The sequence below is a fragment of the Nyctibius grandis genome, chromosome 3, assembly GCF_013368605.1.
Source record: "Nyctibius grandis isolate bNycGra1 chromosome 3, bNycGra1.pri, whole genome shotgun sequence".
Lineage (NCBI taxonomy): Eukaryota > Metazoa > Chordata > Aves > Nyctibiiformes > Nyctibiidae > Nyctibius > Nyctibius grandis.
Genome location: NC_090660.1, coordinates 9,812,669 through 9,824,949, shown reverse-complemented (window position 1 = coordinate 9,824,949; position 12,281 = coordinate 9,812,669). Strand labels below are relative to the sequence as shown.

Below are 12,281 nucleotides of genomic sequence, written 5' to 3'. Positions count from 1 at the left end.
TGGACAAATTGCCTCCTTGTTTCTGCTCCTCTTACTCAGTCCGAAGGGCATCCCAGGCCTGAACATGCTCCCAGAAGTAGCACTAGTCTCAGGGCAACCCCTGGTGACCATGGTGCCTTCAGAAATGCCCAGAGGATATCACATTTCAGCTCATCCTCACCAGATTCCTGTGTACTTGAGGAATGATGTAGGATAGGATGACGTACACATAGTACGTAGAGCCAATTTTTCTTTTGCCCACTCAGGAAAATTTGACCTAAAGTCTGAGGTCTGGTGAGGGCAACTCTTCAAAGCTAACTCTAAAGGAGACATTCAGACTACCAATGGGGAGGATTTCTCTTGGGAAAACAATCGTACCAAAGTGGTTCCTTACAAAGCGTAGTCTCTGTATTATTGCTGTATGTAGATTCTCAGCCTATGAGGATTCTGTCCTTCGCTTGAAATACTCCATCCAGTAGCACTCAAACTCTTTCACTGACAGTTCGCAACGGGTAAAAAACCCCCACGTTTCTCTGCTAAATAACATGCTAAAAGCAGAGCAATTCATATCAGTTTCCCTGAAGTTTAAGTCCTTTATAAGCATTAATCTGAGTTAAGCAAATCTCACCAGCAGAACACTCCAGCAATTCTGAGACTAATGTGTAGCACTTTATGGAGCTCTGACAGTCTCACATCATTCACAGTAGTTACAAAGATACCTCCAGACTAATACCTAAAGCTGCTCTTGTTTAAGAGGATTCCCGTACTCCTTAATGGCATAAAATAAAAGCTGTGCATATCATTGCAGTAACTGTTCTTTGTAGTTTTGAAGTTTATTTGCATGCAGCAGCCATGCAACTGTGAAGCCCTGCTAGACAGAAGTAGAGTCATTGTAATGCTTCTTGTGGGGTTATTGTGATGCTGCTTCATTTTCAGCAGAAGCACTCAAATAAAAAATAAAAAAAAAAAAAAGATTAACTACTAACAGATTATTTTCTTCTGTATTTTCTCAAGACCACAGAGGTCATAAATTGTAATTTGCTTATAGTTAGTATAAAAACCTAACAGGAAGTTTTTCTTTTTTATTATTTGAGGGAACTTTCATTGCCAAAGAAAAATACTTCTGAAAGTTCGCTAAAAATAAGTCTGTTTGGTGCAGGGTAATAATAACAAGTACTTGAAAAAAAATGCATTTAAAAACAAATTTGGTACACTTCTAAAATTATTTCCCTTGTGTATAAATCAGGCCAAATGGACTTTTTCCTGCAAATATTTTGTAAGAGGGCAATACGTGTTATAGGCAAAGTTAATGTCTCCTCATTGACATTTGTCTGTTGGGATCATTCAGTTCCCACGAATGCACTTGAAGACGTACAAGTTAGCTTCACCATATGTCAACAAGATCTACTAATATTATATTTTTCATAACATCTGGGGTTTTTTGTGTTTACTCTTTTTTGAATACATTGATAAGATTTTTAAACAAAATTTTCCTTAGTTACATCATTGCAATTCTAGTCATATATAATAATGTCATGTGAGGAGGCAATATATGCCAACTATTGCTATATTGCCAAAATAAAAATAATTTCGATCCCAGCAGTAACTATTTTTAAATGTGTGCTTTAAGTGATCTAAATTAAGTACTAAAATTACAGTTTAGTATACCCAGGTTAAAGTACTGTTTCCTCAGACCCCTCCCTTTTCAAGCTATTGGGACTATCTGCAACATCAGCTAGATTAGATTTTGGTTGCCAGCTTTTTAAAAAGGATGTGCTGGTGGAAGACCAGGCCTGGAAAAGTTGTTTGTAAGTGGAAATCTGTATGGAATTTGGATTAGTTTGACAGATGGTTTTCAAACATTCTGTGACTGAATAAACTACAGTTGTTTTTTACTGTTTTCCTTTCCACATGGGATAACACACAAATTCTGAGTAGTTAAAGCAGAAAACCTTGTTACCAAATATATATAAACAATATGTAAACCTCAGTGTCTGTACTGCCCTGTGTAATCCTCCACCCTTTTTATTTTCTGTTTGTACTAACCTATTGAGATAAAATAGACAATATAGTAAAATCTTTATATGTAGTCATATCCTCAAAAATTCATTTGAAACAGAATGAAGGCAGTTGAACATACTTAAGTATTAGACGGATTGCTTTTAATGACAATAGAAAAAGCAAGAAATACAGCTTCATTTCTAGTCTATTCTGGGTTTATTTTCATCTCCATTAGGACAAAGCTAATGCAACACTTATTTTCTCTTTAAATCTCATTTTGAAGGTTAATTGGAACTTATTATAATGCGTTAAAATGATTCCTCTGTGTGAAAGGGAATTTCTCACTGAATGATGTAAATAAGATTAATTTTCTCTAATTTTGTCTCACCTGGTCCCCCCCAAATTATATAACGTAGAAAATATGTCCAAAGAAAAATAATTCTGTCATATATTGGGGATCTTACATTTTGTATATGTCACTTAATATCTTCCAGTACAACGGTAATTTTTATTTAAAAAGTTATTTGCTTGTATTTCTGCACTTATTTTAATTACTTACATTCAAGCATACAATAGTGAGCAAAACAAGGAGGTAAACGTCTGTGGTGTTATCTTCATGTATTCTGAAACCTAATACAAAATCGTATTGGCTTTTAATAATGCCTAATTTAAAGACAAATGCTAGACCTATCTGTAGGTCATATAATTAAACATTTATGCCTATATTAAGAAATACTGGGAAGCTTTTTATTTATTTATAATTTTGTATCTTTTCAAGTCATATTCTAGAATCAGTGTCCTACAGTCTGTTCAGTTCTCAGAAGAGCTTCTAAAGGACGCAAACACTAAAGCAGAGAAACAGAACTCCATCTTATTTCAAGAAAGCTGACAAAAACCACCCCTACCACCAGAGAGGAGGATGTCTAACCTCTCCCTAAAATAGTAGGAAGGTCATGAGTTCTATCGTGAAATATATTCTTATTGGAGTAGATCATTTCTGGGTTTCAGTGTCATAAAGGAAAAGCCATTGGCAGTGAGAAAACAGTACACGAGAAAATGCTAAAATGGCCCAAGTAAGCAGGTTGTAAAACAATTAAAAATAATTTTTAAAGGAATAAATTATGTTTAACTAGCATATTTCCAAAATTATATGTTACCATTTTAGATACAAATTTCAAGCCATCTCTTTCTACGTATCAATTTAGTGGAATTAATAGTCTGTTTAAATCAAGACAGGTATTGAGAGATCAGATCCTTTGTCCTTTATTAGTTTTATTCTTAAAACAGCTACAAAGCAACCCACAACTGTATGTCACATTAAGTAGTCATTCAACATATTGCTGTATAAATAGCTTATGAATTATACATGAGGAAAAAATCCTTCTTAAGAAATATTGAAAGAGATTTTGCTTCTGTCTACAAGCCTAACTAATAAAACATTTTTTTTCCTATATCATAGTCAGTTTTAAGATTCATATCAATACTGTAGTAGCCTCTAGCTAGAAAGTAAGTCATTGAGGATAGTGGGGTTTTAATGAGGCATTCGCTGTTTATTCATACCATTTTCCACTACTACCTGACACATAATGTGAGTTATTGGAATAACGAAAAAGTATTGCAAATGATATTGTTAAGAAGAAATGGAGTCTGGTGATATTGAATATGCACAAGTGAAGGATGTAGGAAGTACCCTAAGAGCCAGTGTCACAATATTGAATAAAGTGAACCCTGTGTTAGATGAAAATATCCCTACTTACTTACCAGGGAGGGAATTAATAATAGAAAAAAAAACATTAACTGTTGTTTGGTTCGGTTTTTTTTACTATTACATGACTTCTTATACTCAATGATCAGAGACCCATGAACTCGGTTTTGAATACGAAAACCTATGATTTTCTGTATTTTGTATTTTTGTGATATTATTGTAGAGGATTGAGAGAGATTGGGCAAGGACTCTAAATATTGTAACAATAAATTCTGATAAAAATATTTGTATTTGATATTAGTAATTTGTGAAACAGTCAATAATACACAAATGTGTGCTGTATCTCTTGCAGGGTTTCTCTTCCATGCAGTTACTTGAGAAATAACTTCATTACCTATCCCATTGAAAACTATGTTTTTGTGGAAAGAATTGAGGCATTTTTCATGGCAGTTTATACAGCTGACCATAAACCGAGTGTGGATCAGTACACCACATTCTGTAACTCTTGTGCAAAGTCTCACATTGATGAGAGTTGACAGGAAATGCCCATTGTTAAAACCCATCCGATGTTAGCAGAAATGTGGCATGAAACAGGTTGAACATGTGATAGCTGCTGGCACTTCGAACGCAGTCTATTCAATTGTCAGATTAGTAAAGCAGTTTGGGGGTGTTTGTTTTGCATTGTGCTTAGCCCAAGCTGGAAAAATCTAGTGCGATGGTCATTTCATGTCCTGCTGAGTCAGAACACAGCGAGGCTGCTCGGGTGTGAATGCTGTGGTCCATCGGAGATGGCTGTTTTCTGGTCTGTGCTGGAGAAGAGACTGCACTTTGTTTGGAAAGGTAGATGTGATCAAAGAGCTTCTGTGAGATCTGTGAAGGAAAGTATTTCGATATGTTTTTAAAACTTCTTTCAAAGTACAGTTTATCTGCTTTGCTGTCGGGGTTTTTTCAAGTGAATTGCTAACATTTGTGAGTATGCGCTTGCTAGATGAGATAGCACTTCAGAGTGTTTAGCACATAATATTGAAAGAGGCTTAAAATCAACAACAGATCTGTAAAGATAACTGGATTATTTTACAGAAATGATTTCAGTCAATGGGATTTACCCAGTATATTTCTCTAAACAGAAGTCTTAACATATGGGTATTTCCATCCAAACCACAGAAGTTGGACTACTTCCTCTCAGAGAAAACAGACTGAAAAGTCTCCCAGCTGTATTCCTGCTCTACTAATCTGTTTCCCTCCCTTCCACCAGTTTTAGCCTGTGTGGAGAAGAATAGGCATTTCTTGTATTCCCTGCAAGCAAACCTTTGCAAGAAGTTCTTTTTCTTGGAAAGTAAGTTTTTGTGTATTTATTTATCCCTAATTTTTTTTCTCCTTCTTTTATTCCCTAAATATACTTGGCTTGCATTTGGAGGTAACTCTTTGAAAACCTTTGAAAATACTGCATGTTGGGCAGCTCCATGGATAATATCTTATAAAAGCTAATTACTGACCTCATGTATTTGTTTTAGGTTATATGTGAAATATTGGCAAATTCCCTTCACAGAAAAAAAGCGTGAGAGATGAATGATAAAAGGTTGGTGTGATAAACGGGGCAAGGATGATCTTTCGTTAGGGAGAAGCACAAATTTCCCATCCACTTTGCCCTGTCAGCATGACTGAGCTCCAATATTGAGAGTTTCATCTACAACTAATTGTTTCTGGCCTCTCATAAGAACACTTATTCTACGCAGTGTTTGATAGATGGGTGCAAAGAGGGGCCATAACATTTTGCACAACCCTTTCACCTTTCTTTTCACGCCTGGGATGAAAGCCTGCAATCTGCAGCCTTCAACCCAGCAGTGATTAGTGGACAGTGGTCCGTTCAGGCTGGCTGTAGTCCGTTGTGCTCTGTCTGGCCATGCTTGGGGTCACACACAAGAGAGCTTGCTATTATTTATTCAGTCTGGTTCTGTGTGTGGCCTCTTCTTGGTCTCCAGGGAGGATATTCCCCCTGCTTCTGGGACTGCCCTCCAGCAGTCAGCTGGAGCGCTGTGGGGACTGCTGGCAATCTTCTGCCATCCAGAGGATGCCTCTCTGTCTTCAGCTTTTCTCCCTTTCTAGTAAAAGGATCAGGTAGAGGAGTCTGCAAGGTACAGGACAGGTGGCAATGGGAAGGGGAAGAGAGGGAGTCAGAGCTCAAGCAGCAGCAGGAACATGACGTGAACAGGAATTGATTCACTCCTGCAGTGCTTAGACAAAACTCTTACAACAGACAAGTGCTTGTCATAGTATAACAGATCTGCTTGTTCTTGGATAAACTGCAATGGATGCTGTTATCATTGTACGTGTCTAGTAGTTTATATTTTGTTCAGAAAGCTGCTATGCGCTACGTAACAGCCACAGGAATGAAAAGTTCTGCAATTGGATTGTGTTAATCCCATCAGATAAATTCTATGGAAGACAGAATAGCAGAAGGTATCTAGGCTTTCTTGTAAAAAGGTATTCACATATAAAATGAAATAATTCTTATCTAGGAGAGATGTTTAGCTACATAAGCAACTTCAGCTTGATTCCTTATTCAGTAAGTGACAAAGCTTCTCAAACAGACTACATAAAGTGAGTTCAGGACACTGAAACACAGAATCATAGAATAATTTGGGTTGGAAGGAATCTCCAGCAAGGGTCCAATCCCCTTTGCTCAAAGCAGGGCCAAATTCCAAGGTAGACTGGCCTGACCAAGGTTGCATCCCGTCAAGTTTTCAATTTCTATAAGGTTGGAAGTTTCATTTCCACCTCTCTTGGCACCTGTTCCAGTGATTGAACACCTTGTGAATTGTTTTTTCCCTAATATCTAACTGAAATTTCCCTAGTTGCAACTTGTGTCTGTTGGTATCAAACAAGCAGGTGAGACACCTCTATCTAAAAGTAAATAAGCTCAAGTGGAAAACTGGACATAAGGAGTAGTTTAAAGTCATGAAAAATATCAGAATTAATAAAAATAAACACAGTGCTTTAAAAATAGACATGGGACCTCACTTTGACCTCAAGTCAATAGCAGTTTTGTACCTGAAGTGAAAGAGGTTAGACTCATCATAGGATTTGCACTCAGGAGTTTTTACATGACTGCCCTCTGGATGTCAAGGTCAGAAACAACACGCAGATTCCAGACCAATATTTAAAGAAGCCCAAACATTAATACAGTATTGGAGCATACGATAGGGACATCCTGCTCATGGCATCATAAAAAAATGGCTCAAATAGAAAAGGAGGACAAATAGCGAACACGTAGACACAATCCCTTTTTTCTGTGTAGTATTGCAGCTTCTCTTGCTCTCAACACACAGCAAGCAGAAGTAAGTGAATTGCCACCTTTTTGGTGGGGGACCAGGATTCAGAGGGGCAGCAGTTAACTGTTCCCTACTTTCATTCCTTATTCTGCCTGCTTCCAGTAAATAGCCACCTGGGAGACATGCAAAAGACAAGCTAGAAAATCTCTGACATAGAGTAGAAGCTGCTTGAAGGAGCAACTAGCCATATTTCTCAAGAAATTTCTCATTTTTGCAAGAAAGAGGGCTAATCTGAAGTCAAATTTCTTTAAAATCCTCAGTTTTCTTATATTTTTAATAGGTCTCTGTAGAACTTTTTAGTATATGTGGTGTCTAGCAGGGAAGCATTAATTAAGCTCAAAAAGGTGTCAGTTCTCAGCAAAGAAAAAATGAGCAGGAAAATGGGTATTGAGAAGGAAAAACAGAAAATTCCCTAAGAAATCAGAAAAGCAAAAAAGACAGAGGAAGCATCTAAAACCACCATAGAGCTGAGAAGGTAAAAAATGTGTGAATAACATTAATAGGAATTAGTGATTAGATTTTAAATTTCAAAGGAAAATATGTATAAATGGAGAATAGTAGTAAGCAGTAATCACACTAGAACACATAAGGAGAAACTGAACATCTAAACTTAGCTAAAGAAAAAACAATCAGTGTTTTATTACTGATGGATATGTTTTGAAGAGACTCTGTGAAGAGAGAAAGATGATGAAAATAGCTCTTTCTTGTACAGGACATGAAAAAAAATGTTTGAAAATAGTTTGTAGAATAGCTCATGACAGAAACTACAATAGGAGGATCACTGTGTTCTGGAAATGGAGCTAATGGTCCCAATTTAGCAATTGGGACATTGCTAGTCCCAGGGACTTGTTACTCCTTGTATTAATGCTAAATTTGGCCACTTAAAGGGAATAGGGTCAGGTAAATACTTCCAGTTTGAAAACCAATTCAGGCAGAAGTGCTCCATGTCTGAGTAGAATTGGTTGGAAAGTGGGATGTTTTTTGTGAAAACCAGGAAATATTCATCAGAAAGGTAGACACTAAAATACAAAGATTTTCCAGTTGGGAGTTTTCAGAAAAAGGTCACAGTTTCCCATGAGAAGCAGACACATTTTCTGGAAGAGTTTTGGTTAATTAGAAATCTAGTTTTATGTCATAGGACAACGTTTGCCAACCTTAGCTGTGAAACATGAACATGTTAGCAATCCTAATTGACCTCAGGTACAGAAGATGAGTGATACTCAAGATGTAAAAGTTCAAAACCATCGCTTGTTTTGTTCGGCTTCTTAACTTTTCAGCAGTGCTTTGCATTCCTGTAGGTTGGCATTTCACTTTTTTAGGTCCATTTTGTGGTTTCTTCATCCTTTGGAAAGTTAGCGTCTCATGACATTTATATATGCCTAAAAGGCAACTGGAAGATGATATTTGGAATGAAGTAAAAACACTAGCAGAAATTAATAAGGGAGCACACAGTGTAACGAAGGATGAAAGAGAGGTTGTAAGATCTGTAAAGGATGTACTTTTTGTCTCTTATAAGATGTTTAGCTTGTACCCTCTGAAATTTATGGATCAACCTTCTCCTGTTTGCTTTGCCTAATGGAACACACCACAAATACAGTCACAGTGCAAATAATAAAAACAACAGTAAGGCAGAGATGAAAACTTTTAAAGCACTAAAGAAATAAGTTGGAAGAGGCAGAAAAAAAGTTAAGAAAATTGAATGAGGAGGGGGCCATGTCTGTTATAAATCTGTACAGAAATATGTTTTTTTCTTCATTATGTTGTCATCTTTTCTTCATTACTGCGTTGTCTGAAGTGTAACGTCTTTGTTTTAAAATCCAGGAGGTGAGTTTTAGAAATTATGCTACTAAGAGAAGCTATGTTGTGCAGAAAGTGAAGGCAGAGAATGGAAAATACTTGAAGCACAGTAAGAACAAGAGGCCCATGAAAGACACTTTACCTGATGGCTGGCAGGTAAAATGTGTTGACAGAAAGAGCACATTGCTTAAAAGAGAGAACTTTCTGCCTTATTCTCAAAAAAATGACACAGATCTGAATGCTAGGAGTGAGTAAAAACTTCCCAAGAAAAAGGGAAAGAATCAAACATTTATTAAAAGTGATAGTCAGGAAAGACGTTTACTGAAATAGGCCACTTTTTTCATTTTCCATGTGCATTATTGATAATGCAGGAGGCAGCTGGACACAAGGGCTGACCCCCATCATTTGACCATGGCAAGTTCCTTGCTACTCTAGCAGTGAAGGAATGAGTTTGAAAGCCTGCAAAATGCAATGCTGCACCCATCTTTGTGAGCAAGCATATGCCTGAATTTGGGAGTTTATATCCTTGGGCAGATAGAGCTGGTTTGTAAATGCTGGTATTTATTGCTCCCCAGAGTACATAGTCCTGGTTAATGGTTTTTTTTATAATACATAGACTGTTTCCTGAAGTCATGAAAATGCATGATTACAAAATATGACAAAACGTGTTTTTAAGGGAGGCTGATGGGTCTGGTGGCAAAAAAGCTGCACAGAATGGGAGTGCAGGAGGGCAAGCTCGCCATGGGCCACTCCTTAGCTGAGGTGTGAAACAGCTGTTGCAGCCATGAAACACTTGAAAGCCAGTGCATCTGGAAAATGTCCTTGAGAGACATGTTAGCCTTCACCCTAGCATCCACACAATAAAGGAAGCATTTGTTGCAAGCTAAAGAACCCTCATATTCAATATCTGTGTTCAGCAGCTAGGTGAAGGGACAGAGAAATGAGCTATTCCACAAGCAGCAAAATTAATAAAGCCTGATCTTTTCCAAAATTTACATGTGTCACCACATACCTCTTTGCAGTAACCCCAGCCCTCTTCCATACCCACTCTACCCCCAAAAACTCTCTGTTTCCCTAGAGTATCACCAGCATTCTCCTGTGTTGCCCTCCTCTCTGGCTGAGCAACAGGCTCGGAGCAGAGGCTGGGCATGTGCTGGCTGACCATTGCCCTCCAGGATAAACGGTAGTTATTATAAATACCTCTCTGTCCTGGTTTCAGCTAGAATAAAGTTAATTTTCTTCCTAGTAGCTGGTGTAGTGCTGTGTTTTGGGTGTAGGATGAGAATAATATTGATAACACACTGATGTTTTGGCTCTTGCCAAACAGTCCAAACTGTTTTAGTTGTAGCTAAGCAGTGTTTATACTAAGTCAAGGACTTTTCAGCTTCTCATACTGCCCTGCCAGCGGAGGCTGGGAGTGCACAAGAAGCTGGGAGGGGACACAGCAAGGACAGCTGACCCAAACGAGCCAGAGGGGTATTCCATACCATATGATGTCATGCCCAGTATATAAACTGGGGGGATTTGGAGGGAGGGCACTGTGGCTCAAGGATTGGCTGGGCATCGGTCAGCAAGTGGTAAGCAATTGTATTGTGCATCACTTGTTTTGTATATTCTGTTACTACTATTATTATTATTATTTTCCCTTCCTTTTCTGTCCTATTAAACTGTCTTTATCTCAACCCATGAGTTTTACTGTTTTTTTCCCGATTCTCTCCCCCATCCCACTGGTGGGGGGAGTAAGCGAGCGGCTGTGTGGTGCTTAATTGCCAGCTGGGTTTAAACCACGACACTCTCCCTCTCCTCTACCCAACTGCCAGTGTTCACTACTTTTTTAGAAACTTAATTATCTTCAGTAATGCTGCCCCTCTGCCAATTTGTTTGAAATTGGGCAGCAGGTTCACAAGTTGCTGAGAAAGACAAAAAGCTCCAGGGGTCAGGTCTCATTTCCTTAGGAAACCAGGGTTTAAACAAATGGTCACAGATCAGTGATTAGATTGCAGCTTCTGCTGAGAACTTCATGGGCTGAGCCAATCAAAGTTACAAGTCTAAAACAAATGCGTGCAGCGTGAGACTAAGTTTTATCAGCATGACTGCTATATAGGTGCCATATACCACAAAAAAAAACTACCTTAGAGGTATTTTTAGCAAAGGAAGCTACACTTGTAAAACGTGGAACTTGCATATTTCACCTGCTACAACTTTTTCCTTTCTTTTCTTCCACAGAAATTCCACATCATTGTTTTCAGATGGATGCCTGGCTCATAGTAAAGGACATGCAGTGCACAATCCCTAGCAGATGCTGAAAATGGATGTTGCCTACTGATGCTTTTTGACAACATCATCTCCTCTTTTCCTGTTTGAGATGGGTGATAGGATAATCAGGGAAAAGTTATAAAATAAACCTGAGTGACCTATTCTTCCCTTGACTCCTCTTTCCATAAGTCTAAAAACCATCAGAAGAAATGACCAGTCAACTACCAGAGGAGTCTGTGGAGACCCAGAGCTCAGATGAGCTTGAGTGCAAGATCTGTTACAACCGCTATAACCTGCGACAGAGAAAACCAAAAGTGCTGGAGTGTTGTCACAGAGTATGTGCCAAATGCCTTTGTAAGATCATAGACTTCGGTGATTCCCCGCAAGGAGTCATAGTATGCCCGTTCTGCAGGTTTGAAACGTGCCTGCCAGATGATGAGGTTAGTAGTCTTCCTGACGACAACAACATCCTTCTGAATTTAGCTTGTGGGGGAAAGGGAAAGAAGTGCCTACCAGACAACCCAACAGAACTGTTGCTAACTCCTAAAAGGTTGGCATCTCTGGTTAGCCCTTCTCACACCTCTTCTAATTGCCTGGTTATAACAATCATGGAAGTACAAAGAGAAAGCCCCCAGACTCTGAACTCAACCCCCGTGGTAGAATTTTACAGGCCTACAAGTTTTGATTCTGTTGCCACTGTGTCCCACAACTGGACAGTGTGGAACTGCACATCTTTGCTCTTCCAGACCTCAATTCGCGTGCTAGTTTGGTTGCTAGGGTTGCTGTACTTTAGTTCCTTGCCTTTAGGGATTTATTTACTGGTATCTAAGAAAGTCACCCTTGGGGTTGTCTTTGTAAGCCTTGTTCCTTCGAGCCTTGTTATTCTCATGGTTTATGGCTTTTGCCAGTGTGTTTGCCATGAAGTTCTAGACTGCATGTCATCTTGATAAGAAATACGGTAAAATAAGATGTATTGCCACATGTGTGTAGCATAGTTGATTTATCCTGTCTTTGTATTCTTATTTATTCTTACTGTTGTCCATCCCACTAAATGGAAGCAGTTGCCCTAGTTATATGGTCCTTGTATTTCTATTTGGTTTATTTTATTTTTCCTCCTTTTTTTAAGCTAAATAATGGAAATAAAATTTATGTGCTGATTTTAAAAGGCCAGATTGTAGAAAGGGATAAACTTGGTGCCTGCTGGTGCCACT

General features: G+C 38.4%; 1 protein-coding gene across 1 annotated transcript; it reads left to right on the top strand.

The window, feature by feature from the left end:
• Positions 1 to 11,279: 11,279 nt before the first annotated feature.
• On the top strand, positions 11,280 to 12,017 carry RNF182 (ring finger protein 182). The gene has a single exon (XM_068397097.1). It carries the CDS (start codon positions 11,280 to 11,282, stop codon positions 12,015 to 12,017), a length of 738 nt encoding a protein of 245 aa, XP_068253198.1.
• The last annotated feature ends 264 nt before the right edge of the window (positions 12,018 to 12,281 follow it).